Source organism: Propithecus coquereli, unplaced genomic scaffold, assembly GCF_000956105.1.
Source record: "Propithecus coquereli isolate 6110/MARCELLA unplaced genomic scaffold, Pcoq_1.0 Scaffold74, whole genome shotgun sequence".
Classification (NCBI taxonomy): domain Eukaryota; kingdom Metazoa; phylum Chordata; class Mammalia; order Primates; family Indriidae; genus Propithecus; species Propithecus coquereli.
The window spans coordinates 3,673,195-3,692,318 of record NW_012153507.1 but is presented as its reverse complement, the minus strand read 5'-3'; the positions used below and the strand labels follow the sequence as shown (position 1 = coordinate 3,692,318).

Genomic DNA, 19,124 nt, shown 5'->3' with positions numbered 1-19,124 from the left:
AGTATATATGGTAGAAGAAAGATCTGTATCATTTCAAATTTTTGTTTTAAGGATTTGAGATTTGTGTGGTTGTAAAACTTTTTTTACTGGATGGATTCATACTTGTGATAGGTGAAATGTTTGAATAAAGAAGTGATATAACTAGTTAGTTGTTTTTTTCCCACATTTATAATATGACCTATAGTCTATAGTTCAGCATTTGGTGTTACATGCCCTGAGCTGAATCTGGTTCATTGACTCATGGTGCATCCTAGGAACATGTGCTGTAGAAATACTTTATTTATTTTAATAAATGCTTTGTTACTCTTCTTCAGAAAAAGTTTTGTTTTGATTATTCTATTATTTTTAGTTATTATGATGCAGATTCCTTCATTTGGTGAGTCCAGTGACTGTCCCTTATTGGAGTTCATTTTCTATTATGATCTATAATTTTTTACTGTGATGCATCTTTAATAAAGGTTTAGTCTGTTCTGTGTTTTGAAAGCATCCCTACAGAGAGGTTTTACATTTGCTGCTACCAGGTCCTAAAGTTTTATCAGTTCATGACTACTTTTTCTTTTTTCATTTTTTGACTTGGAAATGGGGTGGAATTCTAAGCCATGAAGATGGTGTGAATTTAGGCTCCCATTCTATGCATGGTACATGCCTAATAGGGTTCTGATTTGTTCTGGTGACTTTCCCCACATTGACTGAGTTGGTGTCATACCTACTCAGGATTCCTGGTTAGTAAGCTAAGTTTTTATAGTCATGGTTTCATGGATAGGATGGTCTTTTCTGAGTTTTGGCTTTATGAAGGTCCTTCCAAATGTAACCTGTGTCTTGAAATAACTTCTCTGCGTGGGTGTTAGAAAGCCCCCTTGCAACCATTATGGCCTGTAACTCATTCCATAAGTCACGTTAGCTTTAGTCCCTCGCCTTTGCTTTTTGACTTTCTTCTTTGTTTCTTATAACTGTGGATTCTCTGTACTTGGTTCAGGCTCTGCTCTTTATTTATTATTTTACTGGTTATATTTTATCCAGCATTTCAGTGTGTTTGAATATGGCTGGGATTGAGAGGCAGAAGGTTGCTGTTTTATAATTTAAAATTATTTTAGACTTTTATAAATTTTTTTTGTTTGCTGATCACCTTTCTATCAGCCTGCCAAATATTATGTGCCTCCTATGTGCTGAGTATTTAGAGAAATAAAGATATTTGGCTAGATTCCCTCCTTCAAGAAACTTCTAATATAGACCCTAGTGGAGCTAAGGTACATATCTAATAAAAATGCAGTGCCAGTAGGTGCCAGAGAGTAAACCTGCTGATGCAGAATAATGTTGTTGGAAAAGAAATGACAGGAAGGGGGACAAAGTAAAATATGAACGGTGGTTAGAGTTTGACCGGGTTTACCAGGTTAGTACAAGGAGAGATTGGTCCAGCTTGAGGGGAGCCTTGAAACACCAAACCAAGGAATTTATATTATATCTCATAGATAAGAGAAAGCCATTGGAGGTTTGTGAGTGGGAGAGAGATGTAACGCAAATAATGTTTTAAATTCCAGTGCTAAAGTTTTGGAAGGCTAGCACTTTGTTCTGCTAAAGAAAGGTTGGTACGTTCCCCTTCTTTTGCTTAGAGAAGTTAAACTTAAAACTTTACAGGTACAAAAATAAGTATGTTTGAGTTCCTTGTTTGTATTGACAAGAGTCACCTACTCAGTGAGGACAGGGGTTAGGCCTATGTCGTAAATGAGTGGAGCTGGCTGGGAAGAAGGGTGGCCACTGAGAGTGGTCAGGCCTCTTGGGGTCCTCTTGACTGTTAAAGGTTACAAACCGATCAATTTTTAAAAAACACTGTCTGGCCCCAGTAAAATACATATGCAAACATAGTTTGAAACAAAAGCTATGGGTTTGCAACCTCAATATAGATAGGGTTCACTATTATATTTTTATTATATTCTGTCACAAAATTTTAAAAATACATTATTTAAAATTGTCTATAAAATTCAGCAAAAGTATAGTCTGTTTGATTTGAAAGTTCTGTGTCTAATAATCGGCTGTTTATCTATAAGAATGTTGTTGGGATATTTGACTTCCTGAGTTAGACATAAAAATATTTTCCAAAACTCTTGTCTTACAGGTAAAATTTCAGGCTACATGGATGAATGCCAACTTTTGCATTTCCCATGTGCATCCCATGACCATTCTATCTGGGGTGAGTGATTTCTAAGAGTACCTGGCAACAAACCAGATGCCAGCTAGCCGTGGACTGCCCTAACAAATAGTGCTAAGAGTTATAAATTAAACACTGTCTGGTGATCTGTGATGTGTAAGGGAGTTAATTTAGTTGGTCTGGATTAACTGTCAGCACCAAAAAACTATATTCCCAATAATGTGAAATCTGTACTTAGCATTTTTGGAAGAGAGTAATAGTTAACAAAAGGAAATCATTTGTGAAAGTGTGAAATTACGGCAATGCCTAAGATTCTTTTGGATTTACAGCAGTATTTTAGTGGTTCACCATATATTTTAAATGATTTTTAAGCTTAAAATTCAAGGAGTTGGTATTTCTTGAGTGGTGGTTTTAATTTTGTGTACAATAGGGCTTTTTGGATCATACATCTTCCATTGCCTTATAATGTCGTTTTTGTTTCCCATATAGCATAAAGTTGTACACGTTGCAATATTTAGCTTTCTTAAAAATACATTAGATAAATTATTTATAGTGGACATTCACATTTACAGTTTAAAACTTGTTTTTCAGAGTTTCATTCTGGGAAATTACAGTGGGATAAAGCCTGTTTGTTACCTTATCCATGCATTTTTCTGCTTATTTAAATTATTTTACTTTAGCAAGCCATTCATTTTTTTAGAACATTCTTCAAAGAGTTCATGCATCTTACTGAGGACACCTGACCTTTTGAAGCTGCATAATTCACATCTAGATGTCACCAGTCTTTCCCATGTTAACAGTTCTGACTATGTTTTATTATATATGCCTTCGGCGCCGAGCCAGGACAGCTACAAGAGGAGAAATGATGAACAACCATAGAACTATAGAATCAAACAGCCGGGCTTCCCCTCTCAATGCAGAGGTGGTCCAATATGCCAAAGAAGTAGTGGATTTCAGTTCCCATTATGGAAGTGAAAATAGTATGTCTTATACCATGTGGAATTTGGCAGGCGTACCAAATGTATTCCCAAGTTCTGGTGACTTTACTCAGACAGCTGTGTTTCGAACTTATGGGACATGGTGGGATCAGTGTCCCAGTGCTTCCTTGCCATTCAAGAGGACGCCACCTAATTTTCAAAGCCAGGACTATGTGGAACTTACTTTTGAACAACAAGTGTATCCTACAGCTGTTCACGTCCTGGAAACCTATCATCCTGGAGCAGTCATTAGAATTCTGGCTTGTTCAGCAAATCCCTATTCCTCAAGTCCACCAGCTGAAGTAAGGTAAGATTCATTTTTTAAAGACCTAAGTTATATGGCTGAAAGGTTTTGGTTGTTTTAATGTTGGAGGCCTTTTTTTTTTATTGGAAGCCTTCTCTTGAATAATTTAAAAAAAATTGATTCTGAAAATTTTCCTTAGTTTCCTGTTGGGGAAAGGAGATCACACATATGGAGATTTACTGCATGCTTTATACCTGTAACACCTCACACTATAATATTCATGGATTGTGATGTTTGCGTGTCACAGAATTTAGCAAAACAAAAAGCACAGTTTGAACAAATAGGGACATGGGCCATTCTGAGAAGTTAGTAGGAAATGTGACTTCTAAAATATTTTCAGGCAGGCATCATGTATTGCTTTTAAATATTTTGAACAACTCAGAATAGGCCTATAGAGTGATACTTTGGAGGAAATTCTTAGGGGATTAGATTTGATGTTGGATGTTTTTGTAACAAGCACATTCATTTAAAAACAAATGTTGCTTTGAGTAATTCATGCATTCTCCTTACAAGCCTGTTTACGTCATTAATTTGCATAGCATCTCCCCTCTCATTTTTGTCATTACACCTCCTGATTTTTAAAAATATGTTCTAAAAAGCACATAATGCAGTCTACCCTGTACCCTGTTCTCCATGTGCCTAGGATGCATCCCTCCTGCAAGGAAATCACTTTTATCAACTTCCTTTTTATCTTTCCAGAGTTTCTTTGTGTGGATACAAGCAAATAAAAATGTATTTTTATTTCCTTTCTATACAAAAGTAAGCATACTAATCACATTGTTCTATATCTTATTTCACTTAGTAGTATATATTAGATTTTTTTCATAAAGAGACCTTCCTTATTCTTTTCTATAGTTGCAAGTAATACATAGTGTATATGAATCCCAGCTTATTAACCAGTCCCCCATTGATGGGCACTTAGTTGTTTCCATTCTTTTGCAATTGTAAATGTTAATGCAGGGAATAACCTCATCATAAGTCACCTCACGTGAGTGCAAGTGTATCTGCTGGGTAAATTTCCCAGAAGGGTTGCTCAGTCAAGGGTAATTCAGTAATTTTATAATTTTTAACGTTTGTAATTTTTTAACATTTTTTACATTTTAGCAATTTAAATTGTAATTACATTTGATTTTAATTTTTAACACTTGTAATTTTGATATATAGTACCAAATACCCCTCAAAAGGGGCTGTACTTATTTACACTCCCACTAGCAGCATATGTGCATGCGTGTTTTACCAAAGCCTCATCCACAGAATGTGTTAATAAATTTCAATATTTTTTCAGTTCAATAGGTGAAAAATGTTATTTCATGTTAACTTTGTTAAAATTCCTTTATTATCTCTAAAGTGGAATATCTTTTTGTATGTTTAAGAGCCATTTGTGTTTCTTTTCCTGAAATATCTGATATTACTTGTTCATTTTTCTATTCCTCATTGATCTTACCAGTTTTTAGATTTTTATGTCACTTGCTTAAATCACCCTTTATTAAATATTTTAGTGTCTACCATGTGCAAGGTATTGTTCTAGGTATTTGAGGTATGTCAGTGAACAGTGAACAAAATAGACAAAAAACCCTGCCCTTGTGAGCCCATTCTAGCCTGGGAGTAGATCCTGGGCACCTGTTGGACGGTAGGACCCCGGCTGCCAGAGGAGGAAGAGTGGGCGCAGGGATCGGCTGCCACCCCTGACACCCTGCTTCCTTGATGTCTCTGTCCCCTCACCTCTAAGGAGACACTTCCACAGCTTACCGGGAAACAAACACAGAGACAACTCAACTTGGAGACTGCTGTCATAACCTTTACTTGTTCAAGGCATTTTCAGAACTACCTTGTTAATTCATTGTGAACAATGTTATTGAATCATTTTTTTAACCCAGAAAATCAGCATTCTTTAATATATAGATTTTTTTTTTCCCCAAGAAGAAAAAAAGTGGTACTTTGGGTAGAATTTTTTCTTATGTGGGAATTTTTTTATTAGGACTCTGTCATTCTTTGTCTCTTTCCTTCAGTTATTTACTTTTTTGTAAAAAGTTGTACAGATTTGGGGATGAAATCTATGAAACATGTAATGTCTTTTCTCCAATCTAAAGCTTAATGGCTTCATAACAGATTTTGAGTACAAATCTAATTCCTTAAAGTTATACTGTATGATTGTGATTAAAGTTAAAACTTTGTTTATAGATATATTTCTAATTTGTTTTACTGATTTTTAGCTTTGTTCTACAGAAAATGCCATTAACTTTTAAGAGAAAAAGAATTTGACCAATATAATATACTGTTACAGGATAAGAAAAGGCCTTTTTAAATTTTACTGGTTATGAAATGAATAGATGTTTCATTATAAAAAAATTGTTGGAAAATACAGGAAAAGGAATATATATATGAGAAGAATACCTATAATTCTTCTGCCCAGATTCAGTAACTGTTAACATTTTGACGAATTTCTTTAGACAATCAGAAACATTTATTGAACACCCTCTCTGTCAGTTCACTTCTGGGCAAAGGTGGCTGTTATTCTTTGAGCATACAGGCCAGCCTGGAAGAGGACCATGAGATCATCGGGAACATGTATTAGCAGAGGGGAGAACCTAATCCATGGGGCTCAGAAAAAACTTCCCTGAGGAAGTGACTTAACTGAGACCTGAGAGTTGAGTGAGGCTCCACTGTGGATAGGCAAGCGGGGGAGAGAACAGCACTTTAGAAGGTGAGATCATGAGGTAAGATCATGGTGTTTGAAGAAGAAAAGTCCAAGAGGATAGAGATCTTAACTAGTGGTTTCTAGACTTTGGGTTTATGTAGATATCTTAGATCCCGTTTCCCAGAAACAGACCTTTAGATAGCTATTGCTGTGCAATGATCTGTGGTGGAAGTGCTCCAGGAGAAACTGGCATGGGAGTGGGGGAAGCAGATAGGGAAGGAGAAGAAGTCAAGCAAGGATGTAATGTCGTGTGAAGTCCCCAGCTGCTGGAAGGCAAAGTTGCTAGGGAGCTGGCTTTTAAACTCCTGCACTAGTCAGTGTTTGCCTGTGGGCTGGAGCAGTGGGAAGGAGTCTGAAAATCTGATAGGCACATGCCACTCTGGATGAAGAGGCTCCAAAGGTCCAAGGTAATTCTGTGAAGAAGGATGCAGGTATAAGCCCTTAGGATGCAGGTATGAAGCAAGCCCATCTGGATGATGGCACACAGAACTGACCAGGGGATCTAAGTGGAGCACGGGTAGGAGGAGTCATCTACAATAAACTAGTAAGCATAATGATGATTATAAAAATTAGAGAACTCTTACAGGGTTGTCAGATTATTTACTTTGCTAAATAAGCATACATTAAAAAGACAAATGAAATACTAACCCATTTGTCATCGCCATTATTTCATAAAAGAAACCTCAGTTTATAGCAAGAAATTAGCATGATCAGAATTTCGACTAAAGAACAGTTGGCAATTTCATAAGAACATATATATGTATGCATGTTTTTATATATACCAATATACATTCCCTTCCACATTGAGTCATGGAAAACTCCATCATGTACTATTGTTTGGAAACCAGTAAGCTACACTGCCTGTTATTTTACTTAACCACACAGTTTTATGCTGACTTTAGGAATTAGCAAATAAGAATGTGTTGGAATAGCTCAGGAACTTGTTTGCAGAAATGGACTTCTTATACTCTCAGAACACTCAAAATTTAAAAGCAGTCTTTTCCTATTTCATCTGATTGCATTTCTTTGTTCAGAAAATGAAGTTGAAAAGTTACAGGTAGTTCTACAGATCTCAAAGTCTTTTGATTTCTTGCCTAGTGCTTTATTAAGAGGAAAAGAAAAAAGGTAGCATAGAGTGTCCTGGTCTAAGGATAAGATCTTAATGGATGCTTGTGTAAGAGTCAGAAATAGGCTAGCTCAGGGTTACTCTCTAGGCTAGACAGGGAAAGGGAGGAGAAGATGACAAATTGAGAAATTGAGATCATAATAAAGAAACTGATTGGAATAAAGTTATTTGGGAATGAAATTTAGTTGTGTGGGTTTTTTTTTTTTTTTGAGTGTTCAAAACACTTCAGCTATATAATATTGAAGTTAAGAAAGCAAGGAGAAAGAAAGAGGCTGACACACAATTTGCTGCCAAAGGGAGTTGCTTAAGCAATGACTTTACAAATTTATCATGGTCTGGTCACCTTGACTTTGTGTGCCACAAAACATGATTTTGTATTTTAAGTAAGAATTGACCAGACTCTTCACGGTTTTTTTTTTAAGCAGAATGCCAGTTTGTTAATTTCCAATTAGAGATGGCCTGGGAAGTAGGGAGTGATAGGTACACTTATCAGAATACTTGTTTCTTTTATTCATATTTGTTTTCCTAAACTATCCCTTCACTTTCAGCTCGTGAAATTGAACAAGGTTGGCATGAGCACTTTTTCACTGGCTACTAGATATGCTTACTAGCCAGGAGAAATTTTGGTTACAGGGAAGCTTTTTGCACTCATGTGCCTGGTTTTAACCTGAACACAAATAGAAAGCTTGGTTTCTCTGGTTTCCATTAATGAAACTTCTGTCTTCCTCTCTTGTCTACCTGCTGCTTCCTGGTTGCCCTGGAGAGTTTCTCAGTGGTATAACAGTAGGTCAATAGTCAGAGAGAGAGAGTGGTTTGTTAATTGTTTTTGAGCACTGGACACATAGTAGTCATTCAGTACAATCAACAGAAAGAACATTAAATGGACTTGTGAAGAGAACACTGTTGGTTACCATCCCAGAATTCAGTGCTCTGGGTGTGGACCGAAGCAAAATCCGAAAGGGATTCCGGGTTGAATTTTGCACATGTAACACTCTAGATTTAAAATACTTGAGTAGTACATTAGAGTTTGTCAGATTTCTCCAGTAGATAAATACAATATGTGAAAATAGTAGTAACCACGTAAGTGTATAGACTACAAAGGCCATGACTTAAAGAAGTTTATTCCTATCCACACTGCCCTGAGGCTAGAGAATTAAGAGTTGGGCTGTCTCCGGAAAAGTGTGTGATGTCTGCATGTGCATGTGCGTATGTCTTTGCTTTCTTGTTTTCACTGACTAGTTTTTAAGATTCTGGCTTTAATTTTCCACAATAAATAGAAATTGGCATTCTTCGTTTTGTTGGATAAAATAGGCACCTTTCTCTTTGTAACTTTGGATTGATACATTCTAGTTCTACTGGGGAATTTTAAACAAAAATTCACTCTAATGCAAATACCACAAAATCAGTTTGTGTTGGTCTCATAGTTAATGTTCATTTAATTCAAGTGGCTGAAGACCTACAAAATAATTTTTCTGTCTTTTTATCATTTTTACTTTTTACTTTTTGGGTTATCAAGAAAATAAAGTAGAAACTAATGATTTATTTGGAAATTTTTTATGTTTAGACATTTTAAAATCTCTCTAAAGACTGTTAAGATCCTGATATTGTTTACTTTAAGTATATTTGTAATTTTTACAACTTATATATGTGTCACTGCATATGTAATGTTCACGTTATATAGAAGTCACAAGCAAAATTGATGCTGAAATAACATTAATCCTTATATGTTTAAATATACTAGAAATGTTAGGAAGTCAGTTTAAAGCATCACCTTAACCTTGTCTGGTTTGCACATTCTGCAAGGTAGAGGGGATTTCAGTAGATGAATGCATTATTAAAATAGAATATTTATGCTCTAATCAATGCCTTTCTTTAACCTTATATTTGTAATTTTATAATTTAATTTACATTATAATGCATTTCACATTATGCATGAAGAACATGTATTGTCTGCATATTTATTTATTATAAAGCAACTGGTGGAAATTATTTCTATATTACATCTTCAGTGTTTCTGTTAAGCCTCACAAAACTCCTCTTTGAAGCTAAACAATGAAATAGTCTGGTTTGGCTCACATGTGCTGTGAACCAGTATAGGCAGTTATTTCACAGGGTCCTGAGTGGTCTTGAACCTGAGACATTCCTCCAACATTGCCTGCTGTCAGTTTGCAGCAGCAATGAAAGGATGAATAAAACCAAAGTTTGAAGTTTCTTGTGCAGTCCACAATTTATTACGATTCTTGGAAATAAACCATTCAAAATCAGGCACACATTTTGCCACCCACGTTGTTTTAGGTGTTTCATACTTCTGTTCCCTTGTACCTACGTGACTTATTCTAGTTTACTATGTAGATTTACAGTAGAGTATTCAAATCAATTCCATTGTTAGGAACCCTTAAGATTTTTGTAGTTAATCTCTAGGGACATTTCTTGGGTCCAAGTTGGCACTCCAAGTTTGTTTTTCTGCCTTGTCACAGGAAGAAGATACTGAGCCTGTTTTTCTTTCTATTTTAAACCTGACACAACCTGCTGCATTTCTTGGAACTCTTCCCCTGCCTCCCAAGATTGGTGATAGTGTGTGACCAATTCTCCCAGTCCTCCTTCTTGTTGCCTCTGAGTACAAATACTCACAGGCTCTTTATACTTGATAGGTTTTATTTCTAATTTTCAGGAAAGAATTAGCAAAAATAACAAATATAATTATAAAGTTCTAGAAACTGTAAAAGTTCCTGTACTGGTTCCCTATTCTGTAGTTCCTGACTGCTTTGGTGATGTGTTTACTAGGCTCCTCACTGAGCTTCTACCTTATGCTTTTATTCCTGAAGGTAGAAATTACCATACTTCCCATCTCCATTCTTCCAAGACTGGGGCTATCTGCCCTTCTTAGCCTTTAAAGACCATTAGAATATCTATATGTTGATGGCTTCTATCGTTTTGGCTCAGATTTCTCCTTTGAGTTTCACACACTTTTGTCTATTTCAGTTTCCTATATGCTTTGCTGTAATTAATCAGTTTTTACTTAGATACGAGTAGGTCATTGGGCCAATAAAATAAACCAGCAATTTAATGGTGGGAAAAAAACTCATATAATTAATGAATATATAAAAACATTTTAAGTGTTATTAGTAATCAACAAATTATAAATCACATCATAAGGAAATATGGCTCACTGTGAAATTAGAGGTTATTTTAAAAAACAGATAATGCTTTCGGTTGTCATTCTTACATACTATAGGCATAAGCTTTTTTGAAAGCAGTTTGTAGTATATATTGAAAGACTTAAAAATATTCTTATTCTTTGATGTTGTCTTTATTAAGAAATTCTACTAGCGAAAGTAAATAATTAGGAATAGAAGAAAAATGTCTATCAAAGTATTTTTATCTGTGTTTCTGATTTTCTCTGCTATATTAGGAAACAATATTAGAGAAATAATTAATTGGCAAATATGAGAGTATTAAGTAGCTGATGATACTATGTTATGAAGAATCTTTAGATAATTTTGGAAAATATTTTTATAAGAAGACTTATATGGAGATGGAATATGAGTTAGGCCTTGAAGAACAGAGAGGCAGATAATGGTAGGTTGGGCATTTCTCTGAGGGAAAACAACGTTAGCAAAGACACAAAGGTGGAAATGAGTTTATTGTATGAAAAGTAATGATTAACCTGACTGGGAAGCAGAAGTTCATTTGGAGGGATAGGAGAGGATGTTACTCACCTGTTATATATTAGACACTTGCCAGGTACTGGGGATACAAGGATGACTAACCAAAAGATGACAAAAATGGAAATTCAGGAGAAGGGCATATATAAGAAACAATTTCCTGAAAAATTTGACAAAACTTAATGACTTGATAAAAGAAAGAGAAAATCAAAGATGACGTGAAAGTTTCGAGTTCGTATGGAGCCAGTAACAGAAACAGAAGAGCTGGAGAAGGAGACCTTTGTAAGGCCAGATGATCAGTTTAGTTTCTGCAGTTGGTTTCAGAGGTGCACACAGGGGAGCTTTATCCTGTGTGCTTTATTATTACTGTTCTTATTAAAACCTAATGCTGTTCTTCAGATACTTCAAACTACATGTTTCAGTTTTTAAACTGCCCAATGTGAAATCCGAAGAAAAAAAGAGAGGAATGGGTCTACTTTGGGACTTGTAAAAATAATTTAAATAATAAGGTCTGTGACATTTAGTTTTAAGTTTTTAATATCCTAGAAACAATACTTGTGTGTGATTCTATTCATCTTATTTGATGGCTTTGTTTTGCACTGTGATGTATTGGGCATGGGGCCATAACCTTAAGGTACCAGTAGATCTCATTCTAAACTATATTATAGGGAAATTTCTTTTTTTGGCAGATGGGAGATTCTTTGGTCAGAGAGACCTACGAAGGTGAATGCTTCCCAGGCTCGCCAGTTTAAACCTTGTATTAAGCAGATAAATTTTCCCACAAATCTTATACGACTGGAAGTAAATAGTTCTCTTCTGGATTATTACACTGAATTAGATGCAGTTGTGCTACATGGTATGAAGGACAAGCCAGTGCTTTCTCTCAAGACTTCACTTATTGACATGAATGATCTAGAAGACGATGACTATGAAGAAAAGGATGGTTGTGGAATGGACAATCTTAACAAAAAGTTTAGCAGTGCTGTCCTCAGGGAAGGGCCAAATAATGGGTATTTTGATAAACTACCATATGAGGTAAGCTAAAAATATTTATTAGCAATATTGGACATAACATTATAGATTTTTAAATGTCTAGATATTAATGTTTATTTTTCTAGATATCAGAGGAATAGGAGCATTGGTAAAGTGTATATAATCTGATTTGTTGTATATTTTGATTTTGGAAAAAGTTGAAATTATGTTAATTAATTTTATTGCTTTTGTTTCGGATTGACTTTAATGTTTCTGGATAAACTATTAAATATATGTTATATCACTAATTAATAGTGACCAAATGCATAAACTGATAAAAAACTATACTCCACTTTAATTTATACTTTACAATGTAAGTATGGATAATACATGCTTAACTTTATATCAGTTATATTAAAGATTATTTGCTATTAAAAATAAGAGTATTCCTAAGATTGTGAGATGAAGGCTTTTTCCATTTAATAGTCTACAGTTTTCTAAGTGTCATTTGTTCTTCTGTACTAACTCTATTCTGTATTCTTCTAACTGTAATTTTTGGTCTAGGTAGGTACAGAGTGCCTTTACCTGGATATACTTTTTTGTGTGTAGTTTGAAGTCTTATTTTCAGTGTGTCTCTGCAGGGACACTTCTGTGGTGCATTTACATCCCTGGATCCCATGGATCAAATCCCAGTAGCATTCCACAACCATGCAACACCAAAACCTCATCCTACCTGTTTCCAAATATCCCCTGGGGGTGGGAATGGGGCCAGGCATTTCTGTCTCTCGCTGAAAACAGTTAATGTGTGGTTAAAAATAGTATCGATTTTCTTTTTAAGAAAAATTTATAAACTCAAATTTAAACAACCTAGATACCCCCTTCCAAATTGGTGGGTATTTCAGATTTCATTGTAATAATATAAGTAGCTTATCTTGCATGGAACATATTAAGACAGCCTCTTGAATGCCTATATAACATTTTACAGTTAAAATGCTATGGTACATCCTGTGAAGTAGCTAAAGTGGCCACATAAAGATGAATTTAAGGGTCCAAGGTAATTCAGTAAGCAAGCCACGGCACCAGGATCCTACTCAGGCCTTCTAAGTCAAGTCTTGTGTTATAGAAGGGAAGCTTAACAGATTGGCCCTTAATGAGAGACAGGAGAAAGATGAAGGGAGAGTTGAATTAGGAGAGAGAGGGAGGTGAGATATTGACAGTGTGTGGCTCCTCAGGGCTCTGAGAAGGTCTGTCGTGGCAGCAGTGGGAGCAGTTCATCTGGAGGACAGTGAATCAGTTCTTTGATTCTTACCCACTTCCCCAAACTGTAAAATAGAAATTTAAATTCAGCAAATATATTTTAAACAGTTTATTGAACTTTTTCCAGACCTGATAAAATGCTTGCCACCTATCATGTGTATGAATGACAGAAGGGAACTTCAGGCAGAGGGAAGAGAATGTACAAAGAGGAGAAGTGAAGCTGTGTGACTTTGTTTGGCAACTGCAGTGTTTCAGCGTGGCCCAAACACAGGACTTGACAGGGGAAGGAAGCTGTAAGAGACAGAATTGGAGGGAGGCTCAGGGCTGCCTCAGTGCACAAGTCCATGCCCATAGATGACAGTGGTTGCGACTCCCCAGCCCTGGCAGCGCACATCCTGCTCCGCTGCATCACAGAGGGTCTCTGGGTTTTCCTAAGAGGTTTGCATTTTATCCCTTTAGCCAGTGGTCTTCAGGATGCTGAAGTATACAGTGGTTTTTGGGGTACTTCAGTTTACAGTAAAATTAGTTGAGGGGAGTTACAGATACTTAAGACTTTGTAAATAATTTACTTTTGCTAAAAACTTAGAGCATGCCCTTGAGTAGGAAAACAAAATAAAGTAAAAGTATCACTTTTCCTGAATCTATGTTTCCGGTGATATCCCAATTAAACTGTAAACAGAGTTTTTTTTAAGTGAAAAGTTCACCTAAAAAAACATGAAAAATACTCAGGAAAATTCTGGACAAGAAGAGTGATAGAGGGGCATTAGTCCTGATTCACATTTGCAACCAAACAATCTAATGCATTCCAGTATATATACTTTAAAAATTTAGAAGGCAATGTATTTATTTTAATTAGAGGGCAATTGATATGGAAGAAATAGTGGGTATATAAATGGGACAGAGTACAGGAACAGGCACCTCCCTTGGTAAAGGGCTAAATTTCTGTAGTTAAAAAAAAGGAATAAGAAGAACCACAAAGAAAACAGTTCCATATTTTTTTTTGTTTTTTTGCCTTTCAGAATGAAAAGTTTAAAGTTTTGATTCCAATGCTGTCTAGGATATAGGTGAAAGGGTGCTTTTGTACACTTTTGTGGATATATAAATTGATGTGAATGTTCTGAAGGGCAATTTTGTGCTTGTATCAAAACTTGCAAATGCACGTAATTTACCCAAAGGATATATTTGCAAAGTTTGCCAAGATGAACATACATACATAATACATACACACGATGATATTGTAATATAATTTGCAACAGAAAAAAAAAGCATGAAATACGTCAGTGAGAAACTAGTTGAATTGTTATGTCACTCTTTGAAATGGAATGTGGAGGGTTTTTATGCAGATATAGAAAGATCTATAGGATATATCATTAAATTAGAAAATCAAAGTGCTGAACAATGTATATAGTACCATTCTTTTAGTGCAAATCCAAGAATAGAATTTCATACATGTTTATCTGGAAGAGATCAGAAAAACGTTTAACAATGCTTATCTCTGGGGAGAGGGATTGTTAGAATTGAGTATAGAGAAGGAGAAATTTCTCATTTTCTATTTTTCTTCAGTATTTAGGTTTTCTAATTTTTTACTTGAATTTTTTTCATTTGTATATTTTACATGTCACCAGCTTTATCTGGATGAGATTTGTTAAAGAAAAAATTATTCCATCATGATAGGTATAGGGAGTATTTGCAGTGAGATTTTGCCATGGTGGGGAGAGAGTAGGCTCAACTCCGAATACAGCACGTGCAAGTGGGAATTTATAGCCAAGTTGCAGATTGAGGGGTTAGTGAATGGAAAATTACTAAGAGGAAATATCAGGAATAAGGGAGATTTTGGCTAAAGACAGGTGATTAGACATCACCTGGCAGGGTGTTAGTAGATGAGGGCTCTTACTTACTAAACTGACTTAGCGGGGTTCTTTGCTCAAACTTGATTTTGAAGGGAAGTGCATAGATAGGCCTGGAAGGTTCAGAAGTCTGATTAAATCTTGGTGAAACAGAGCATCTTTGTCAGCTTTTGGGCTAATTTTTAATATCCTTATATTTTCCTGTTGTTATAACAGACACACACACACATGCACACCCCACCCCAATGTTATTTTTTAAAAGCCTACTTCAAATGTTAAGTAAAAGTAAAATACTCCAAACATTATTATATACAATATATTAGTTAGCTGATGCTCATATTTTATAAATATTCCTTGAACGTATTTTAAAGATCATGTTCTTATTACTTTGTATTTTGCATTATTTTGGCCTAAAACAGTGAAATTCTGATCTGAAATTAAGACCAAGCCTAGATAATAAATTGAAGAAGAGCATTGAAGTTAATTATAAAACAAAAAGTTTAGATAAAAAAATACCCTTCATTAAGTTAAGAAAAGAAAGCCTTCTCTCTCACCTTAAATAAGATTTTTAACTTTTAGCAAATATTTTATCTTTTTTTTTCCTCATGGTTCTTGGTTCAGAATAGGCTATTTAAGTAGTTCTTTGAAGAACTAGTTTAGAAGCCCCAACTGTTAAGAAAAAACCAAAGCTTTGGCTAGTTCAAGGAGACAATTTTAATTAAAGATAACAATGTCTTTGTTTCCACCTTCTTAGTAATTTTTGTATCTATTTGCTGCTCCATCATCACTGCCAGTTGCCTTTAGCAGGCCCCTTATTTTGTTTCTTGGAATTCTGCATTAGCCCCCTGGCTGGTTTCCCTTCCTGCCTCCCTGCCTCCAGTAGCACCCCCTGTAATAATCCTTCTAAAATACAAATCCAACCATGTCGCTCTGCAGTTCAGATCCCTTCAGGACTCCTCATTGCTTTCAGGATAAATCCAGATTCCTCTTTGAGGCTCTTTGTAACCCAGTCCTTACCACCAGACTCTCTTTTTACCTAGTTTTCCCATCAGTTTTTAAAGCTGTGACTTCCTGGCACAAGTACACTTTCACTTTGGAGTTAGACCTGTGTATTAGGCCTTTAGTAGCATTCTGTGCTTCTCTCTATCAAAACTAGTAAAACATATCATTGGACCAATCCCCATTGGACCATAAGCACTCTGAGAATGGGAACTCTTTTCTGTTACCAATGTCTGTCGTGTAGTACATGTTCAGTAAATGCTGAGTGTATGAAAAATTATGTAATTCAACAGATTACCAAAACATATCTTTGTATCCTAAGAAAATGAGTAGTCCACATAAGCTGAGTATATTTCAAACAATTTTGAAATGCAGTATGGTCTTATGAATGTATTGCTTCTTCACATTGTAGTAATTCTGTTGAATGTTGATTTATTTACTCTGTGAAAATATTATAAAATATATTACACTTTTATTCCTTATTAGACTACATTATATGCTTAATAAAGTGATACATACTGTTTTTCATTTCGATGATCTTGATTTCTCTCTCTTATGTAGCTTATTCAGCTGATTCTGAACCATCTTACTCTACCGGATCTGTGTAGATTAGCACAAACTTGCAAACTGCTGAACCAGCATTGTTGTGATCCTCTACAATACATTCACCTCAATCTGCAGCCATACTGGGCAAAACTAAATGACATCTCTCTGGAATTTCTACAGCCTCGATGCACTCTTGTCCAGTGGCTCAATTTATCTTGGACTGGCAATAGGGGCTTCATCTCTGTTGCAGGATTTAGCAGGTCAGTGCAAAGCCTTGGTGAGGTTTTTTCCCACCAGCAGGCTGTACTTAATTATATAACAGTTTTTATAATAAAAGTTAGAAATTATATACCATGTACATTATAGAAATAAAAAGAATTACATTTTATGTATCATTGTGTTCTGAATAATGCTGCTTATAAAAATGAATGGATTTTATCATCCTCTTAATAATAGGAAGGGGAACTGTACTCTTTATTTACCTCATATTTTTTAAATTCCAAGTAACTTTCAACAGAGCTCCTTTTTTTTCTTTCTCATATTTTCAGCACAGATGATTAACACATTTTAAAAACTATTTCCAAATCAAAATCTACCTCTCTAATGTGATTTGTCAGAAATGGAAAACAATTTATTATAGAACATTTTTAATTAAATCTTAATTACATGTGCAATACATCACCCAGATTTAGAAGCTCATTTAAACTAATTATGTTGAAAATGCAATTGCATGCTAAATAGACGACCACACTTGTAGACCTGCCCAGGTGTTTCTGCTCCTTTCCATTTAAGCATTTAGTTTTCTTACTATTAAATGTCACCTGTTAAACATTTGAAAGCTTGCACAAGTACATATTCATTTAGTAATGCCACAGTAACTTTTATTATACAAACAGGTGTTTTTCTCTTAACCTTCGTGATGGTGGTTCTCATTGTATGTTATGTATAATCCCATCATTTTCGTGAAGTTAAATAATGGAGTAGAAACTTTGAGGAAATTACCTGTTATTTTTAATTAAAGAATACTCTTTTATCCTGAAAAATGAACTACAGCTATCCCAACATGCATCCTCAGTGGTTTATGAATTAGAAATTTGTATGTGGAGCCTTGTTTCCTTTTGACTCAGATTATAAAAACAAAGTTTCAGAAATAAATATTTGATATTGTATTTGGATGAAATAATAATATTTGAACTAGTAACAATGTGTTCAAAATGCTAACATTGATAGTTTATGCATCAAAGTGAAAAATAAACACAAGCAGTAATGGCTTTGTGGCACATGTTGAAAGTATGGCTGTACTGAGTTTCTTTCTTTCTGCCAGAAAAAGAGCCAGGGGAAGGAGTTCACTGTAGACATTTGACAGCTGTCCAGTGAAACTCAGTTTAGTCCTTTCTACTTCCCCTTACCCCAACACACACACTTCATTGGCAAATTTTTCTCTCTGCTAATAGGTCCAAGAAGAACTGAAGCTAATGATGACTGAATATTTAGAGCATATGCAATCATAAACCAAGACTAACTGAATATGAGAGCAGATAGAACAAGTGGTGTCAGTAAGCATTATTTTACATTATACAGATTTTTAGATTATTTTAATTACCCTCGTAGCTCTTTCTCATTGTTTTACACTATCAGGAATATATTGTTTGTTTTCACCCTTTATGAACAAGGCATTATAATGGGTATTTTTGTCCATGTAAACAGATATATGAGATATATAATAACAGTTCCTGCATTCAGGCTAGAGAGAAGATAAAGATATTAAGATAAACACATGTCTCTTATGTATTTTTATAAATAACAGGATGGTAACTAATGATTGTAGACGTTAAAGAAAACATTGGTAGTGAGTGGCTGAATCTAGCTTCTTTGGCAAAGTGCTGCTCATGACCGTAATAATAATGAGTAAAATGTAAAGGTAATATTAAATCAGTTTTTTAAAACTTTCTTTACGTAGCTCATTCTGGTTGCATGAGAAGAAATACCAGTTGTGAGTAGAAAACCAAGAAGTGCTATTTTTTTAAACTTGAGACTGGTAATGGATAAAGATCTTCTTTTGCAAAGTTAGAACTCCAATCTACTTTCTCACCAGCAATTTCTCTTCCATTTTCAATTCACCCACATTAGTTGCTATAGGGCTGTTTGAGTAATAACAAAAATGCATACATGAATTTAAGTTCTCCATATTTTACTGTAGTACTTCAGCCAGTAAAACCATAAATCTTGATAGCATTCCTTTAAGTATAGTCACTATTTCCATTAAGCAAAGTCTAAATAACAACAAGAGAGAAGCTTCCCTTGGGCGGGGGCATATTGGAATTTTACCTCCTGATTGCTGTTGGCCCCCAGGACTTGACTGCTGAATTGATCGTCATTACGGCTGGTAGGCAGCATTCCCAGAATAAACAATAAATATTCATGGCTTGATTATTAATGAATAATCTATGAATAAGTATGGTCTATTTATGCTTATTACTGTGAAGAAGACTTATTTATAATACTTTAAAGAAAAACACATTTTTAAACTAGAGACCAATGTGATGAGCTGCTTTTTGAACAAGTCTTTGGGAAAAAGTTTGATGTC

General features: G+C 35.1%; 1 protein-coding gene across 1 annotated transcript in view; it reads left to right on the top strand.

The window, feature by feature from the left end:
- The first annotated feature begins 2,116 nt into the window (after positions 1-2,116).
- Positions 2,117-19,124, top strand: part of FBXL4 (F-box and leucine-rich repeat protein 4) — a 74,592-nt gene continuing 57,584 nt past the window's right edge. The window contains exons 1-4 of the mRNA XM_012661858.1: positions 2,117-2,188; positions 2,847-3,430; positions 11,606-11,951; positions 16,553-16,797. Coding sequence (XP_012517312.1) covers positions 2,919-3,430; positions 11,606-11,951; positions 16,553-16,797 — 1,103 coding nt within the window. The 5' untranslated portion in view covers positions 2,117-2,188; positions 2,847-2,918. The remainder of the gene's footprint in view (positions 2,189-2,846; positions 3,431-11,605; positions 11,952-16,552; positions 16,798-19,124) is intronic.